The sequence below is a fragment of the Hemibagrus wyckioides genome, linkage group LG16 (assembly GCF_019097595.1).
Source record: "Hemibagrus wyckioides isolate EC202008001 linkage group LG16, SWU_Hwy_1.0, whole genome shotgun sequence".
NCBI lineage: Eukaryota > Metazoa > Chordata > Actinopteri > Siluriformes > Bagridae > Hemibagrus > Hemibagrus wyckioides.
In genome coordinates, this window is record NC_080725.1 from 22,803,689 (window position 1) to 22,823,190 (window position 19,502).

The 19,502-nt window shown below is 45.6% G+C and overlaps 1 protein-coding gene across 5 annotated transcripts in view; it reads right to left on the reverse strand.

Moving 5' to 3' along the window:
- Window positions 1-19,502, reverse strand: part of strbp (spermatid perinuclear RNA binding protein) — a 78,279-nt gene that overhangs the window by 17,445 nt on the left and 41,332 nt on the right. For all 5 annotated transcript variants that reach the window (XM_058411463.1, XM_058411465.1, XM_058411464.1 and 2 more), the window contains 8 exons: window positions 18,736-18,893; window positions 14,002-14,237; window positions 13,604-13,796; window positions 7,218-7,362; window positions 3,199-3,293; window positions 2,683-2,778; window positions 2,161-2,272; window positions 619-716 (listed from right to left, as the gene is read on the reverse strand). In XM_058411463.1, the coding sequence (XP_058267446.1) occupies window positions 619-716; window positions 2,161-2,272; window positions 2,683-2,778; window positions 3,199-3,293; window positions 7,218-7,362; window positions 13,604-13,796; window positions 14,002-14,237; window positions 18,736-18,738 (978 nt within the window). In that variant the 5' untranslated portion in view covers window positions 18,739-18,893. The remainder of the gene's footprint in view (window positions 1-618; window positions 717-2,160; window positions 2,273-2,682; window positions 2,779-3,198; window positions 3,294-7,217; window positions 7,363-13,603; window positions 13,797-14,001; window positions 14,238-18,735; window positions 18,894-19,502) is intronic.

The window sequence follows — 19,502 nt, forward strand, 5'->3', positions numbered from 1 at the left end:
CCACAATAATAACGGTGCTAGTTGAGAGGTGAAGTGAGAGAGAGAGGAGAATAAAGAAAAGGAGGCAATTCACCCAAAATCTGCAAGTCCCCAAAGATCTTCTGCAACATAATTAAACATTCTAGTATCATTTTCACCTTCCTTCAGTAGAGAGATCTGTTTTAATCATGGAGTGCCTACACACACACACACACACACACACACACACAGGTACAACCCTTTTTTCACAGACATCAGAGAGCCAGAGCTGCTGATTGATGATGGGTGTGTGTGTATGTGTGTGTGTGTGTTCACCAGCACAGATAAGGCAGAGGTGTGGGCTTGTGTGTGTCAGACAGCAGTAATGGGAAGACAGCAGATAAGATAAGCCTGTAAGTCTCTTTCTATCTCTTTACCTTATTCTCTGGCTAAGCTCACAGTTCACACACATGCATGTGTACACACACACACACACACAGCTCAGTAATCTGAGCCGGAGTGAGAGATCACCACTCATTACTCTATGCTGTCCATCCTCACCTGTCTCTCTGATTTATAATTCACAAATCAGGGAAAGACTCGAGGTCAAATCCACTCTCATGCTATTGGATATCAGACGTGACTGGAGCGTGAGGTCACCTGTGCACTGTACGTGATGGCCTCCGCCTGCTCGTCCGTCATGGCCGCCAGCGTGTCCGTCGGGTTCTTTTCACATGGATCGTGCAGGCCCGGTCCACCTGAGGACAGAGGAAACTCTTCTTACATGGAGGTCAAACCAACAAGCGCCCATAATGGATGGGGGAAAATCTTGGACGTTGTCGAGTTAGCATGCCAGACACACAACGCTAGGTGACTCTCACAGCTCTCAGAGTCCCTGTAACCCAGCGGTCAGGCATGTACAGTTCAGAGTTCAGCTCAGTCATGACAACCATCACGACAATGGTCTGTTAAATGTGTACACACCCCCCCCCCCCATTTGAGGTCATTTTCCCCAAAAACCGTTCCATCATTACCATTTAAACCATAACATGACTCTGTATCATTAAGGGACATTAAGGGACTCGTACCTCCTGCGTAATAAATCTGCTTCATTTTTTTACATTAAGCTCCTTTACCTGACCCTCATGCCCTGTGCTGCTCTTCTACACTGCCCACACCGCTGTCCGGCCCTTTGCCCTTCAGCTACAGTGAATTACGCTTGGCAAAACAAGGTCAGGGAAGACGCTAGGCTAGCCCCGCTCATGTAGAGCTGATTAAATATTAACGTGTGCATCTTTCACTATTAATTAATTATAACTACATAAAAGCATGTGAGCAATGCAGAGGAACTGGTTAAAACCCGGGACAGAGGAAAGGAGGTCAATTTAACCCTCGCAAGCCCGAGACACGTCAAAGCTTCACACTATGAGGTTTTATTTCTTTAATTCAATTCAATTCAATTTATTTTGTATAGCACCTTTTACAATGAACATTGTCTCAAAGCAGCTTTACAAAAGAAGAGAAACACAGAAAGGAGAGGGGAAAATATATAACTAAATAACTAGAAATAAGAATAAATTATTAAATTAAATTATTAAATTATTTTATCCCTAATGAGAAGCCTGTGGCGACAGTGGCAAGGAAAAACTCCCTGTGATGATATGAGGAAGAAACCTTGAGAGGAACCAGGCTCAGAAGGGAACCCATCCTCATTTGGGTGACACTGGACAGTAAATAATGTAACTGTGCTGTAGTAGAAAGGACATTAATCAGCTAATCGATGGCCCATGAACTATTAGGTCAGTGTAGATTCTAAGGTCATTATAGACACTAATTCCTTGCTGTCACAAGCTGACAGATGAAATAGCAGATCTGTGACGGTGTGAAAGTCCCCAAGTGGCTCTGTCCATGGCTTCTTTACTATTTCGTTTAAATCGAGATCATCCTGTTCTCTCGTATCCCTGAAGCGGATTATGATGAAGACATTAATAATTGTCCTTTTCATTTCAGCGTCCACTCGGACTAGCATTATTGGGTAGTTTGTTGAGGGTAAGTAGCCGTGAATGGAGCAGGGCTGAGGTTATTACAGGAAACGTAGCGCTTGGCTAAAAGGCACAATACGAGGAACAAAAATAATCAGGCTGTCGGTACCACTGGTGCGGTTCATTCTATCTTTCTCTCTTATCCCTGTACGGCGTTTACCTGGGAGCAGGATCCCAGAGGCCAGACACTCCATGACCCTGCGCAGAGCCTCTCCCGCTCCCAGCGGCCGGTTGCACGTCGCGATGGCCTTCTCACACAGCAGCTCCAACGGCTAACGGGATGAAAGATGAAAAATAAATAAATAAACATCAGCGTCATAAAGTGTGACAAGTCAGGGCTAGCACAATGATATGCTAGAATTATTTAGCCAGGTGTACACCCTTACTGTCTGACATCAATGTGGAAAGATTTTCTCTATTCTTTCAGAACTTATCAGATATTAGAGAGGAAAAAATAAACTGGTTTTGGGTGGGAAATAAAATTGGAACTGGAAACGTTTACATATAAAGATGAACTCTTTATATTTATAAAAAAATAAATATATAGTGTTGATTATTTTGCTATAGTCATCCTATATCATGATCATTTTATCTAATTAATTTTTTTTTAATGCAGCCCTTTTACGATTACTAACTTTAATCTATTGAAAAAATGTTAACGAAGTCGAGCAGCACCACTCACCCATCCTTTGAGAGGTTCCCAGGCCGGCACTCGGTTGCACATGTCCCTCAGAATCCGTAAAACAATCACTCCGGATTTTAATCCGTTTACTCTCGCCTGAGGAGATACAGGTGTAACAGCATGAGCTAGCGACACCAACGGCACGCGCAACACCGTGTACCTTCGGTCTTACTCTGCTCTCAGTTAGTGTGCGAGTGTGAGAATATGGATCTCTGTGTGATCAGAGGTCCAGCGTGTTATGGGCTCGGGTGAGAAGGGAGACGGGGGGAGGAGGAGGAGGAGGAGAGTCCAGGTAAAAGCACTTGACATTTTTGTTTTCAATGACAAACAAGCAGGTTACAAAAAATAAACAAACAAGGCAAAAAAATAAATAAATAAATAAAAAGTGTGTAACAATTGCTTTTGTAGCCTTACGATAACGACAGAACTGCTACTCTTTGTGTTTATAGTTTGTTGTTTTGTTTTGAACTGAAGGTCATAAGGCTACAATAACAATGAGAGAAAGAGAGCGCCAACCTGGAACCATTTAGCATGTCGCAGAGAGGCCAGCGCCACCAGGCACCTCTGTCTATCCAGCAGGTCCGACGGCTCGCTCGCCTCAACAGCGCTCTCTATCGGCGAGAAGAACGGGACAAGAAATCAAATCACACACACATACACACTCGCACGCACACACACACATACGCACACAATGGCTCTGTTAAGGTTCGGCAGTGTTGAGGGGTGGGGGGCGGCAATGCTGAGTGACCGAAGTCCAGTGCATCCGAATGAGATGAGATTTGACCGATATTATGCCACGCGCCTGCTGATGTATTTGGGTCAAACTTTGTTTAAAAAGGGAAAAAAAAGTCTCTATCGCAGCACGGGTCATGGGTCAGGTTTATTTGAACACACTTCTTCTGATACGTTATCGTTTCTAGATTAGCAGCTCATTCACAGGTATTTATAAACGTTTGATAATTGTGTTATAACAACAAAGCATTTCCTCTTTTCTAACAGGAAAGAGGTTTATTTCACTGAAAGAGTCTCTGCTCTGTAACGGTCAGTGCCTTTCTAGACACTGGAGTTCCTGTTAGTTCCTGTTACAGCACGTTATAGCAGCTACAAACAGCCCTCCCCTCCCCGGTCTCTCTTTTCCTCTCTTTAAGTAAACAGTAAACAACTCAACACACTTCACAGTGAGGGGTCAGTCCTCAGAGCCGTACTATAGACGTGACCCACTTGCTCTGAATCCATCCAATCCAACGTCTGCTGCCCTGAACATTTATTTATTTATTAGAGTAGAACTGTTTTTACTAGTGGGATTAAGTAGTGTGCAGGGATTACAGACTTCTACAAAACAGGAATATGGAGCAGATAACAGTTAACACTAATAACGTAGAACTAGAATTTTGCATTTCCAGAAGAAAATGCGTGTGATTGCGAAAAGCAAAGCAATATGTTGCTTAAACTATTGCAATACATTGTCAAATAGAAATTACAAGCTAAAGTTACAGTTTAAAAAGTTTAAGGTAGTATGTGGCTGTAGAGTAAGAAATCAAGTTGTAGGAACAGTTTAAAGATGATGCGACCTTAAAAACTCTCTCCTCCCTCACTCTAGCTGAGGTCACACACACAGAGTAGCGGTCTGAAGTCTGTGAAAAATGCATTTAAAAATTAATATAAAATAAACTATAACACGTATCAGCATGAAAAGTAATAGCACACTTAAGCACAACATGAGCAACATTTTAACGTTGGAACCATGTTTCTAGCTATTACCGTTTAGGACTAATAGCGTATATAATAAAATACTAAATAAATACTATAATAAATACTAATAGCCGGAATAATAATGATAAAGAGTGACGATAACAAGAGTGTGATTGCTTTCCTGAAGCTTTCCCTTGCTCATTGATGAGTTTATTATTATGATCTGCAGTTTGCCGTCTCCTGTAAGTCTGACTTGACCGCTTTTCGACATAAACTGCGGTTAAAAAGATCCCGACAAGAGCCGGGCATAGGATCGGTCAATTCGGTGCCATCTCATTGGCTGGCTGGAAACTGGGGCAGGGAGAGTGGGTGGGATTTGCTAACAGGTCTTAGCATGCCCATGCTGAGTTTCTGTATGAAACTCAACCATTTAAGCAGTCAGGGGCGATTGGGCGTGGCCTGATGGAGCGAAACATCAGACTCAGATCCAGAGAGATCTGCGCGTGCTAAGACCTTTAGCGAATCGGTGCCGGACCCCTCGGATCTACAGTGGAGTAAATGTTTACATGCAGTGGGCAATGTTAGAACATCTGTAAGAGACACACACACACACACACACAGAGGTGACTCATTACCTCTGAGTTCTCTGAGGAAGCAGTGGTGTTGTGCGGTGTGTATATAATGAATGCAATAAAAAAATAATAATAATAAAAAAAAAAATAAAGCTAAATCTGTAAGGGATTGGTGGAGAGAGGGGAAAAAAACGAGTGCAGGAGATTAATCACAGCGCTCTACGTAGAGATCAGGCGCTGATAATGAGAGTGTTCGTCTCTATTTCACTCTCCTGCATGGGATTTAATCAGAGCAGCACAGCTGAGACCCGCTTAACTACAGACACTCACTGAAACCCCGTCTGTCTCACTGTCTGCCTCTCTCTCTCTACTATCTTTCTCTATTGCTCTCTCTCTCAATCCATCTACATTCATCACTGTGTCTAGGTCTCTCTCTACCATTTCTTTCTCTCTCCTATCTCTCCCTCTCTATATCGCTCTCTCGTTCTCTCTCCCTACATTCATCTCTGTGTCTAGGACTTTCTCTCTACCATTTTTTTGTCTCCATTTCTCTCTCTCACTTTCAGTGTCTCTCTTTCCACATTTCTCTTTTTAACCCATTTCTCCCTCCCTCCCTCTATTTATCTCTTCATTTATGTGTGTCTCACACACTCTCTTTCTCTTATACTTCTGTGTCTCTCTTTATCTAGAACCTATAACTATGCACCCATCTGCCTCTTGATCTCTACCTCTTGCTCCACCTTTCTGCATCTTTTCAACACTCACTCTATCTCTGCTATTCTCTCTCTCTCTCATTCTCTGCTATTCTCTCTCTGGCTCTCTCATTCTCTCTCTCTCTCTCCCTCTCATTCTCTGCTATTCTCTCTCTGGCTCTCTCATTCTCTCTCTCTCTCTCTCTCTCTCTCTCTCTCTCTCTCTCTCACTGCTATTCTCTGTCTTTCTCTCCCACTACTTTTCTCCCTCTCTCTCTGTTTCTCTCTGCTATTCTCCCGCTCTCCCTCCCTCTCTCTCTCCACTATTCCCTCTTCCTCTCTGCTATTCTCCCTCTCCCTCCATCTCTCTCTCTCTCTCTGCTGTTCTCCCTCTCTCTCTGCTACCCCCCCACCCCCTCTCTGCTATTCTCTCTCTCTGGATAAAAGTTGCTCCACTTTTGGTTCTCTTTGATGCGTCTCTGTACGGATTTTTCTGGTCTATATCTGATGCGTCCTCAAGGCGCCTTTTTTCCTCATCAAAAGACATCAAATTATTTACTATGGGTTAAAGGAGCTGTGATTGAGGCGTGTCGTGGACGTGAGCTGCTCCACTCTATCAGAAGGAAACGTTTTGTTTTTTTTTAAGCAGGACAAAAGGAAACTGATGAGATTGTGGATTTGCTGAAGGATCTCAGGGTAAATGTAGCTGTTCCACTCAGGCGTGTTGCTGGACACACACTCAGGAAAATCAATTACACCTGCACTTCCTGTTAGCTGGCAGACTTAGCACATGGATCACAGATCAGTGGACATCAGGCGGCCTTTAAAATGTCTATGGTAGGATCAGGCATCACTCTGACCATGCAGGAAGCTCTATCTACTCATCTCTTACAGTGTGTGTGTGTGTGTGTGTGTGTGTGTGTGTGTGTGTCAGTCACAGAGATTGAGCTCAGAGATTAAGCCGTTCCTCATGGGGACAAGGTCTCTGACCCCAGTGACAAATATGAACGGTGATGTGAGCTACAGCTCTCTCTTTCCCTCTCCCTCTCTCTCTCTCTCTCTCTCTCTCTCACTCATCCCTCACATGTACAGAAAGATGGATGTAACTGATCTGTGAAGTTATTCATCTCTAAACGTGAATACACACTGCTCCACTTCCTAACCCAATCTCCATCCTCACATCTGACAGAGAGAGAAAGAAAGAGAGAGACAGACAAAAAGATAGAAATAAGAGAGAGAGAGAGAGAGAGGCAAAGAGACCAAGGAGAGAAGAATACAGAGTTATAAAGAGAGATGGAGAGGGCAAATTAGATAAATAAGTAATATCAAAGATTATAATAAAAGATTTCCTCTTCAGCTACTTCCTCAATCCATTGACAGGGCTTTGGGTCAGTCAGAGTTGTGTGTGTCCTCTGATAATAAAAGCATCCTTGCAATAAAAATGCAAATGTGCACACACTGATCTTTCCTTTTATTTATTTGCATTATCACATTTGTTTACCACCGCATACTCATACACACTCTCTCTCTCTCTCTCTCTCTCTTACACACACACACACACACACACACTAGCATGTACCTTGCTCTCCTGTCTCGCCATCCTCTCTGATCTGTGGAGAGGTGAGTGTGACCTTCAGTGTGAGTTTGGGCTCCGCTGTACTGCGAATCAAAATGGCCGCCTCGGGGACGCTGCCCTCTACCTCGTACTTCTCTCCTGTTAGTTTCTGTCGGGGAAGATCACAGGGTCACATGGTCACAGGATGACCGGCAAAATAGCCGGTCAAATGTTCAAAGATCATGTTAAATTTCACCACAAAACAAAAGAAAAGAAAAAAATCTAAACTTTTCAACTGAATGAGTCTTGCATAAACAATTAAATAATGATTTTTAATAATTAATAATAATAATAATAACAATAATAATATAATAATAATTCATAGCTTAAAAAGTGAATAAAAATAAATAACATGAATCAGAAAGTAAAGAGGAGAAAAAATGAAAATTATAATCATCGTGGGTAAGAGTCTATTTTGTGTTCTATGTGACATAAGCTGCTTGTGAGGCAGCAGAACATTAATGCCTCATTAATATGCAAATATATTCAAATATAACTTTAAAGTAATTAAAATACATTTTTACAAGAATTTAAAGTCGACCTTCTACACAACAAAGCCTCAGAATCTATTCCACACACGCACAGCTCTAATCTGTACTGTTCTTTTGATTTGAACGAGAGAATAAGCCTTTCATCCAGCCACTCTGTGTGTGTGTGTGTGTGTTAATGATAGACACAAGATGCTGTGTGCGTATCTTGTCTGTGTAAATTCATGACTCAAGGGCAGAGGGATTTATACTGAGAACGAGAGAGAGAGAGAGAGAGAGAGAGAGAGAAATTGGGACAGAAAGAGTGAGTGAGTGTGTGAGCGTGTGTGTGCGATGTGTGCAAGTGAGTGTCACTCTGCTGTCTGCAGTGAGTGTGTGTGTCTGCAATGTGTGCGAGTGTCAGTGTGTAGTCTGCAGTGAAAGTGAGTGTGTGTGAATGAGAGTGTATGTGCAAGTGAGTGTCACTGTGTTGTTCACAGTGTGTGTGTGTGTGTGTATCTGCGATGTGTGCATGCAAGTGTCTGTGTGGTGTCTGTCTGCAGTGTGTGTGTGTGTTTGATGTGTGCATGTGAGTGTCTGTTTGTTGTCTGCAGTGTGTCGTGTGTGTGTGTGTGTGTGTATTGACTAGGTGATCAGAACCCTGTGGTCTCCTGCCCTGCTGGGTTAGCTGTCTAATTAAGGGAAGCTTGTGGCTGGCAGGATCAGATTAATTACACACGATGAATATAAATAGACTGAGCTTGTTAGTGCCAGTGTTGCTGCCCTGTCTCTGTCTCTGACACACACACACACACACACACACACACACACACAGGTTCGTTCATGCTAGACAGTAGTATCCACAGCACCACTACTATAGCCAGCTAGTTTAAACGTGAAATGAAATAATGCTCTCATCAATCAGGGTCAAATCATTTCAGACTAGCAAACTGATCTAACGTTACAAGCAACCTAGTAACACACACTTATTGTGGCATGTGAGGAGGTGAGAGGAAACCACAGACCCATGTGTAGAAAAGGCAAGAACGAAGGAGAGAGAGAGAGAGAGATACCAGAAACATGACTGTGTGTGTGTCTCTATCTGCACTGGGAGGTTATCACAGACGGTACGCAGCAGTGTGTGTGTGTGTGTGTGTGTACCTCTATCTGCACTGGGAGGTTATCACAGACGGTACGCAGCAGTGTGTGTGTGTGTGTGTGTGTGTACCTCTATCTGCACTGGGAGGTTATCACAGACGGTACGCAGCAGTGTGTGTGTGTGTGTGTGTGTGTGTGTACCTCTATCTGCACTGGGAGGTTATCACAGACGGTACGCAGCAGTGTGTGTGTGTGTGTGTGTGTGTGTGTGTGTGTGTGTGTACCTCTATCTGCACTGGGAGGTTATCACAGACGGTACGCAGCAGTGTGTGTGTGTGTGTGTGTGTGTGTGTGTGTGTACCTCTATCTGCACTGGGAGGTTATCACAGACGGTACGCAGCAGTGTGTGTGTGTGTGTGTGTGTGTGTGTGTGTGTGTGTGTGTACCTCTATCTGCACTGGGAGGTTATCACAGACGGTACGCAGCAGTGTGTGTGTGTGTGTGTGTGTGTGTGTGTGTGTGTGTGTGTGTGTGTACCTCTATCTGCACTGGGAGGTTATCACAGACGGTACGCAGCAGTGTGTGTGTGTGTGTGTGTGTGTGTACCTCTATCTGCACTGGGAGGTTATCACAGACGGTACGCAACAGTGTGTGTGTGTGTGTGTGTGTGTGTGTGTGTACCTCTATCTGCACTGGGAGGTTATCACAGACGGTACGCAGCAGTGTGTGTGTGTGTGTGTGTGTGTGTGTGTGTGTGTGTACCTCTATCTGCACTGGGAGGTTATCACAGACGGTACGCAGCAGTGTGTGTGTGTGTGTGTGTGTGTGTGTGTGTGTGTGTACCTCTATCTGCACTGGGAGGTTATCACAGACGGTACGCAGCAGTGTGTGTGTGTGTGTGTGTGTACCTCTATCTGCACTGGGAGGTTATCACAGACGGTACGCAGCAGTGTGTGTGTGTGTGTGTGTGTACCTCTATCTGCACTGGGAGGTTATCACAGACGGTACGCAGCAGTGTGTGTGTGTGTGTGTGTGTGTGTGTGTGTGTGTGTGTGTGTGTACCTCTATCTGCACTGGGAGGTTATCACAGACGGTACGCAGCAGTGTGTGTGTGTGTGTGTGTGTGTGTGTGTGTGTGTGTACCTCTATCTGCACTGGGAGGTTATCACAGGCGGTACGCAGCAGTGTGTGTGTGTGTGTGTGTGTGTGTGTGTACCTCTATCTGCACTGGGAGGTTATCACAGGCGGTACGCAGCAGTGTGTGTGTGTGTGTGTGTGTGTGTGTGTGTGTGTGTGTGTGTGTACCTCTATCTGCACTGGGAGGTTATCACAGACGGTACGCAGCAGTGTGTGTGTGTGTGTGTGTGTGTGTGTACCTCTATCTGCACTGGGAGGTTATCACAGACGGTACGCAGCAGTGTGTGTGTGTGTGTGTGTGTGTGTGTGTGTGTGTGTGTGTGTACCTCTATCTGCACTGGGAGGTTATCACAGACGGTACGCAGCAGTGTGTGTGTGTGTGTACCTCTATCTGCACTGGGAGGTTATCACAGACGGTACGCAGCAGTGTGTGTGTGTGTGTGTGTGTGTGTGTGTGTACCTCTATCTGCACTGGGAGGTTATCACAGACGGTACGCAGCAGTGTGTGTGTGTACCTCTATCTGCACTGGGAGGTTATCACAGACGGTACGCAGCAGTGTGTGTGTGTGTGTGTACCTCTATCTGCACTGGGAGGTTATCACAGACGGTACGCAGCAGTGTGTGTGTGTGTGTGTACGTGTGTGTGTGTGTGTGTGTGTGTACCTCTATCTGCACTGGGAGGTTATCACAGACGGTACGCAGCAGTGTGTGTGTGTGTGTGTGTGTGTGTGTGTGTGTGTGTGTGTGTGTGTGTGTGTACCTCTATCTGCACTGGGAGGTTATCACAGACGGTACGCAGCAGTGTGTGTGTGTGTGTGTGTGTACCTCTATCTGCACTGGGAGGTTATCACAGACGGTACGCAGCAGTGTGTGTGTGTGTGTGTGTGTGTGTGTACCTCTATCTGCACTGGGAGGTTATCACAGACGGTACGCAGCAGTGTGTGTGTGTGTGTGTGTGTGTGTGTGTGTGTGTGTACCTCTATCTGCACTGGGAGGTTATCACAGACGGTACGCAGCAGTGTGTGTGTGTGTGTGTGTGTGTGTGTGTGTGTGTACCTCTATCTGCACTGGGAGGTTATCACAGACGGTACGCAGCAGTGTGTGTGTGTGTGTGTGTGTGTGTGTGTGTGTGTGTGTGTACCTCTATCTGCACTGGGAGGTTATCACAGACGGTACGCAGCAGTGTGTGTGTGTGTGTGTGTGTGTGTGTGTACCTCTATCTGCACTGGGAGGTTATCACAGACGGTACGCAGCAGTGTGTGTGTGTGTGTGTGTGTACCTCTATCTGCACTGGGAGGTTATCACAGACGGTACGCAGCAGTGTGTGTGTACGTGTGTGTGTGTGTGTGTACCTCTATCTGCACTGGGAGGTTATCACAGACGGTACGCAGCAGTGTGTGTGTGTGTGTGTGTGTGTGTGTGTGTGTGTGTACCTCTATCTGCACTGGGAGGTTATCACAGACGGTACGCAGCAGTGTGTGTGTGTGTGTGTGTGTGTGTGTGTGTGTGTGTACCTCTATCTGCACTGGGAGGTTATCACAGACGGTACGCAGCAGTGTGTGTGTGTGTGTGTGTGTGTACCTCTATCTGCACTGGGAGGTTATCACAGACGGTACGCAGCAGTGTGTGTGTGTGTGTGTGTGTGTGTGTGTGTGTGTACCTCTATCTGCACTGGGAGGTTATCACAGACGGTACGCAGCAGTGTGTGTGTGTGTGTGTGTGTGTACCTCTATCTGCACTGGGAGGTTATCACAGACGGTACGCAGCAGTGTGTGTGTGTGTGTGTGTGTGTGTGTACCTCTATCTGCACTGGGAGGTTATCACAGACGGTACGCAGCAGTGTGTGTGTGTGTGTGTGTGTGTACCTCTATCTGCACTGGGAGGTTATCACAGACGGTACGCAGCAGTGTGTGTGTGTGTGTGTGTGTGTGTGTACCTCTATCTGCACTGGGAGGTTATCACAGACGGTACGCAGCAGTGTGTGTGTGTGTGTGTGTGTGTGTGTGTGTGTGTACCTCTATCTGCACTGGGAGGTTATCACAGACGGTACGCAGCAGTGTGTGTGTGTGTGTGTGTGTGTGTACCTCTATCTGCACTGGGAGGTTATCACAGGCGGTACGCAGCAGTGTGTGTGTGTGTGTGTGTGTGTGTGTGTGTGTGTGTGTGTACCTCTATCTGCACTGGGAGGTTATCACAGACGGTACGCAGCAGTGTGTGTGTGTGTGTGTGTGTGTGTGTGTGTGTGTGTGTGTGTGTGTGTGTGTGTGTACCTCTATCTGCACTGGGAGGTTATCACAGACGGTACGCAGCAGTGTGTGTGTGTGTGTGTGTGTGTGTGTACCTCTATCTGCACTGGGAGGTTATCACAGACGGTACGCAGCAGTGTGTGTGTGTGTGTGTGTGTGTGTGTGTGTGTGTGTGTGTGTGTGTGTACCTCTATCTGCACTGGGAGGTTATCACAGACGGTACGCAGCAGTGTGTGTGTGTGTGTGTGTGTGTGTGTGTACCTCTATCTGCACTGGGAGGTTATCACAGACGGTACGCAGCAGTGTGTGTGTGTGTGTGTGTGTGTGTGTGTGTGTGTGTGTGTGTGTGTGTGTGTACCTCTATCTGCACTGGGAGGTTATCACAGACGGTACGCAGCAGTGTGTGTGTGTGTGTGTGTGTGTGTGTACCTCTATCTGCACTGGGAGGTTATCACAGACGGTACGCAGCAGTGTGTGTGTGTGTGTGTGTACCTCTATCTGCACTGGGAGGTTATCACAGACGGTACGCAGCAGTGTGTGTGTGTGTGTGTGTGTGTGTGTGTGTGTGTGTGTGTACCTCTATCTGCACTGGGAGGTTATCACAGACGGTACGCAGCAGTGTGTGTGTGTGTGTGTGTGTGTGTGTACCTCTATCTGCACTGGGAGGTTATCACAGACGGTACGCAGCAGTGTGTGTGTGTGTGTGTGTGTGTGTGTGTGTGTGTACCTCTATCTGCACTGGGAGGTTATCACAGACGGTACGCAGCAGTGTGTGTGTGTGTACCTCTATCTGCACTGGGAGGTTATCACAGACGGTACGCAGCAGTGTGTGTGTGTGTGTGTGTGTGTGTGTGTGTGTACCTCTATCTGCACTGGGAGGTTATCACAGACGGTACGCAGCAGTGTGTGTGTGTGTGTGTGTGTACCTCTATCTGCACTGGGAGGTTATCACAGACGGTACGCAGCAGTGTGTGTGTGTGTGTGTGTGTGTGTGTGTGTGTGTACCTCTATCTGCACTGGGAGGTTATCACAGACGGTACGCAGCAGTGTGTGTGTGTGTGTGTGTGTGTGTGTGTACCTCTATCTGCACTGGGAGGTTATCACAGACGGTACGCAGCAGTGTGTGTGTGTGTGTGTGTGTGTGTGTGTGTGTGTGTGTGTGTGTGTACCTCTATCTGCACTGGGAGGTTATCACAGACGGTACGCAGCAGTGTGTGTGTGTGTGTGTGTGTGTGTGTGTGTGTACCTCTATCTGCACTGGGAGGTTATCACAGGCGGTACGCAGCAGTGTGTGTGTGTGTGTGTGTGTGTGTGTGTGTGTGTACCTCTATCTGCACTGGGAGGTTATCACAGACGGTACGCAGCAGTGTGTGTGTGTGTGTGTGTGTGTGTGTGTGTGTACCTCTATCTGCACTGGGAGGTTATCACAGACGGTACGCAGCAGTGTGTGTGTGGGTTTTTCTCGACACATGAGCACCAGCTCCAGGTCCATGTCGTCTTTAATGAGCAGCCCTTTAGCCACCAGACCAATCCGCATCACCCCACACAGCACCCTGCCATCACCCCCAGTACTGCTGCTGCTGCTACTGCCCTCACTGAGAGAGAGCGAGAGAGAGAGAGAGAGAGAGAGAGGGATAGAGAGAGACAGGAATAGAGAGAGAGAGAGAGAGAGAGAGAGAGAGAGAGAAAGAGAGATAAACTGTCTGCAATAAAGTTGATAATTTAAAGTTATTACTGACTGTACTGGGATCAGTGCTTAGTGATGGTGTGTGTGGTTTAAAGTGTAGTGAAGTTCCTCACTTGGTGTTTTCCTCTGTTGATTCGTCAGCGCTGGCCTCAGTCTCCTCCTCCTGCCCACCGGACTGGCTCGGCTGCTCGGCCTGCGACTGGTCCATCCAATCGGAGACGTGCTTGAGAGCGCACTCCACGGTGGAGACCAGGCTCTGTATGGCTTCCAGTGCCTCTGAGGATGGGTAAATGGTGGAGTGTTTGGCCATGACGTGGCGATCGTCGTTTCCGAAGGAGCGGATGGACCTCTGAGAGAGAAGAGGAGGAGGAAGAGTACACAAGGTGAGTTTTTACTCTGTGAGGAGTTACGATAAAAGGAGTAATCATACAAGACTGATGATTGCAGCGTCTTGAGAGTACTTAAGTCCAAACCCGATTCTCACAGAACAAAATCAATTCTGGCCCTGATTCATTTTTAATAAGACTCTGAAGTGAACTGCTCCCTCTCCACTTTCTCTCTGCTCTTTGCCTCTTTGTCTCTCACCCACAATTAAGCCCCTCTCCGTTTTCCTTCAGCCCCCTGACATTCCCATATCCTTCATTTACTCTCCCTACAACACAAATATTCAATATTCTCCATGATCCATGTTCTTTGTGTTTAACAAAATTATTAAATGACCATTCCTGGATTGTGATTGGTCAGAAAGGTGTTGATGAATTTTCCTGAACAGCAGCTCTGACAGTGGTCACATCACAGGTTTATATTATGAGAATACCTTTAAAGAGCATGCATGATACGGTGGTGTGAGTAATAAAAGGTCCTCTATTCCACCCATGTGTTAATCTGCAGAATAAAATGAAGCCATTCCCTTAGTCAGATGAATTTAATGCTCAGGATTTAAAAAAAAAAAAGAACTTTATGCATGGCTTTCCCAATAAAGTGAAATCCACACACATTCTGCTGAGCCATCGGAATGAGAATAAAGGTGTATGAGATGCAGAAACGTAGCATCTAATTTATATACGCTGATCTACGGCTGGTCTTTATCTCCGCTTAGTGATAGAGCCGTTACTAAAGCACGGCTTGTTCGCTCTCTCCGTGCCGTACCGAATATACTACAGCAATTCTTCAGATCAGAAGCAATTCTGGGGTGGCTTCATTATGACTCTCTGAAATTGTACCTCATTAAAACATCTGTGGACAAAGCTGGACTTGGCCATTCACTCCGGATATGAGCTGCCTGAAGAGGAAGATCTGCTATTAAAAATAAAGAGAAATCCAGATACACTATATTGCCAAATGTTTTGGGACACCCCTCCAAATCATTGAGTTCAGGTGTTGTTTTTCAGGACTTTGACTCGGCCCCTTAGTTCCAGTGAAAGGAACTCTTAATGCTTCAGCTTCATACCAAGACATTTTGGACAATTTCATGCTTTGTGGGAACAGTTTGGGGATGACCCCTTCCTGTTCCAACATGACTGCACACCAGTGACCAAAGCAAGGTCCTGTGCAGGACAGTCAAGTTCCTCCACACCAAACTCACTCATCCATGTCTTTATGGACCTTGCTTTGGTCACTGGTGTGCAGTCATGTTGGAACAGGAAGGGGTCATCCCCAAACTGTTCCCACAAAGAGCATGAAATTGTCCAAAATGTCTTGGTATTGCTGTTCAATGATTTGGAGGGGGTGTCCCAAAACTTTTGGCAATATAGTGTATGTAAAGCTTGCAGAAACGTCAAGACAACTATGATGTAATTCATCTTGCCAAAGAGGTTCTACAGAAGCAGTGAGTGAAGGCTCTGAATAATTCAGCTCTGATCTTCTAATGAATTTTTAAAAAATCTAATAGAATCTTATTTTTGATTTGTTATTCTGGATTACAGCGTATAGACTGAGACAATAAATCTAGCAAAATCATTAACAAAGAAGAAAAAAATCCTCACTGGCTCCGTTTGTGTGTGTGTGTGTGTGTTATTTAACAGCCAGAGTAAAGTTTATGAGGCGTTTCTAATAGGAGCCAGGGCATGGGTGTAAAACTGGCTGCTGGAGTGTGCAAGTGTGTGTAAGAGTGTGTTTTTTAACAGCAAAGGAAGATGACTGCATCTTAATGACACACTCATGCTCCTCACACTATGGGTGTAACGTTTCCTGACTCAAATAAGTAAAATATTTGAATATTTGCAGCTGCAAACTCCTGCGAAGTGGTGAGGCATATTGCACATAAATATCAGATAAAACAAAGCTTAAAATAAAACCGAGAATGTGTGTGTGCTGTGCTCAATCCTGAGAAGCAGCTCTAACACCAACATGAAGAAGGCATGAAGCTCCTGACCTCCTGTGTCTTTAGGGCAGAGCGGCTCTGTGCGTCTCACAGAGGCAAGTTCTTTTCTGTTATCGGCTTACGAAGCCATCGTGGCATGTTTCCTGGCATGAAGTGAACTACATGCTGCGTTTATTTAACTCTTGAGCCTGTTCATAGAAAGCGAATCATTTTTGGAATCGACTCCAAAGCTTTGGTTCAGTTCCTAGTGCTCAAGAAGCAGAATTCTTGAATTGAATTAAATCGAATCAGTGACATTACTTCATCACATCATCAATAAAAAGACCAAGATCGCACACACACACACACCGGGCGGAAAAGACACTGACCAGACAGGTGAGTAGTGAGTTAATGAATCAAATCATTTCACACCAGTGACCCCAGTGGAGGTGACGAGACACCAGTGAGGTTCATGTCTTGCTCAGATTTCTACTACATGCAGAAGAACATTTACAACATGACGGTTCTCCATGATCTTTTCTTGACTCCGGCATCATCACAGACACTAAAGGGTTAAATTAGAGGCTGAAATGATCACAAGCATTATCTTTAATGATTTAAACAATACACTCAGAGCAGCACAAACAATATAAACTACAACCTCATTAATATTCAAATGCATTCAAATCTAAAACATTTCAGATCATTAAAATTCAATGTGCCTGTTTTTTCAAAGAGTAGATGCTCCCAAAAAACATCCTGTGTGTGTGTGTGTTGGAAGACATCAGCAAGGTGATTGCACAGCCGAATGCGCACACATACATGACTGCTTTCTAGTAGCCACAGCCAAGAGAGCGTGACAACACACTGCACCTCCACACAGAGCACTGTTCACATCCTGAATGTCTGCCAGGGGGAAGCGGAAATCCCAACAATTACCCAGCATGCACTGCTCCCCGTGTGGCTCGTCTCAATGCTGCTGCTCGGTATTAGGCTGTTAAGGTTACAGGGTGTGTAAAGGTTGATTCCAAGGTGTGTGTGTGTGTGTGTGTGTGTGTGTGAGCGAGAGAGAGACAGAGAGAGAGAGAAACCACTCCAGCAAGGTCAGCACATTCTCTAAGCAATAACCCGATCAATGCATAGACATATGAGAGGGGTGTGTGTGTGTGTGTGTGTGAGAGTGAGAGTGAGAGAGAGAGAGAGTGTGTGTGTGTGTGTGTGTGTGTGTGTGAGAGAGAGATAGAGAAAAAGACACACAAACGAGTCCAAGGTCACAGAAGCCAGAGTGTTGCTGTTGGATTAGCATTAGCGCTGGTGCTAGCATTGTGCTGATTGCGCTGGTTTATTTATGAGGCCTGTTGGTTGCACACGCGTTAATAATTCAGCGTGCGCAGCCTCCGCTCTCCCCCGAGACCCCGCTGCAGCACCGAACCATTTATCAATCCCTTATATCTCTCTTCCTCCATCTCCGTCTACGCGCTCTCTCTCTCTATCCATGTACGTTTGGATGTAATCAGGAGAGCTTGACATCTCACTGTAGCTTTAATAGAGGGTTAAATTACAGGTGTGTGTGTGTGTGTGTGTGTGTGTGTCCATCCTGACAAATATCCTCAGAGCAATATGATCATTGAGATTTTTGTTTTATTTTAACCATCCACTCATCTTTCTCTCCTTCCCTTTATCTATCCCACCATCCACTCATCCTTCTCTCCTTCCCTTTACCTATCCCACCATCCACTCATCCCTCCCATGATAAATCCCTTCACTCATCCCTCCATCATTCCTTTCACCTATCCATCCATCCATTAATTCCTCCCCTGACCCATCTCACCATCCCTCCATCCACTCATCCCTCCCCTGACCAATCCCTTCACCCATCCCTACATCCTTTCACCTATCTCGCCATCCATTCATCCCTCCACTGACGAATCCCTTCATCCATCCTACCATCCCTCCATCATTCCTTTCACCTATCCATCCCTCCATCCACTCATCCCTCCCCTGACCAATCCTTTCACCTATACCTCCATCATTCCTTTCACCTATCCCTCCATCCACTCATCCCTCCTCTGACCCATCCCACCATCCTTCCATCACTCCTTTCACCTATCCCACCATCCCTCCCCTGACCAATTCCTTCACCCCTCCCACCATTCCTTCATCATTCCTTTCAACTTTCCCACCATCTCTCCGTTAACATGTCATTCTTCAAATCCCTCCATCCACCCCTTCCCCCATCCGTCCATCCTCTGAAAGTAGTGTGTGTGTGTGTGTGTGTGTGTATAAACTATCAGGATTGTGACAGCAACATTCATTAAAAAAACATCTCTAAGAGCACACAGGATCCTCTGTATCAGGTGTAGATGAAGCGTTTCAGAGAACTGATGATGATCTGATACAGAGAGTAAAGTGGGTGTGGTCAATGGAAATCGAAACAAATTTGTATAGCATTAAGCACATCAGGTAATGATTTGACATGTACAAATCATCAGAATTGTGTGTGTGTGTGTGTGTGTGTCTAAGAACAAAAAAAAAAAAAGCTTACCATGGCTGGTGGTGGGCGTGTCTCCCTTTAACTACGTTGTGTGTGTGTGAGTGTGTGTTTGTGTGCAAGCGCTGTGTGTGGGGACAGGGGTCTCCAGATGCCCCTTCCTCATGCGCTTGCCTCTCTGCCCCCCCGCTGCAACCCTACACCACCCAGACCTGTGAGAGAGAAAGAGAGAGAGAGAGAGAGAGAGAGAGAGAGAGAGAGAGAGAGAGAGAGAGAGAGAGAGAGAGAGAGAGAGAAAGAGAGAGAGAGAGAGAGAGAGAGAGGGGATCAGTCTTCATGATTTATATCATTATTCTGTGTAAAGAAGACAAAGAAGAATATCAGCATCTCAAAGACAACAACACACACACACTCTCCCTGCGCCACAGAGTCATCTCCTCAGCACTTGGTCAAACGGTTTTCAGTGACAGGGAGAGTAATTTGTTGATCAAATGCTGCAGGTTAATCCCTCTTTATCTGGACTAATCTCCATTACAGGGATCGCTTCATTGGAATATTCCACGGATGAGATTCAATATTCTGGCTGATGGCTAATGTGGCTACTGTGGCTACAGACCCTAAAGCCTCCTGATTCATACCTCAAGTATGTGATCGTTACATGTGCAGACATTTTGTTTATGGTTGATACAGAGAGAGAGAGAGAGACAGCTAAAAGAAGTGAAATGTGGTCAGTCTGTCAGCTTTTTCATTTCTCTCAGACTACAATGATATTAGCAAAAAAAAAAAAAAAACCCAAAAGGTATGTTGTAAGGACGGTGAAG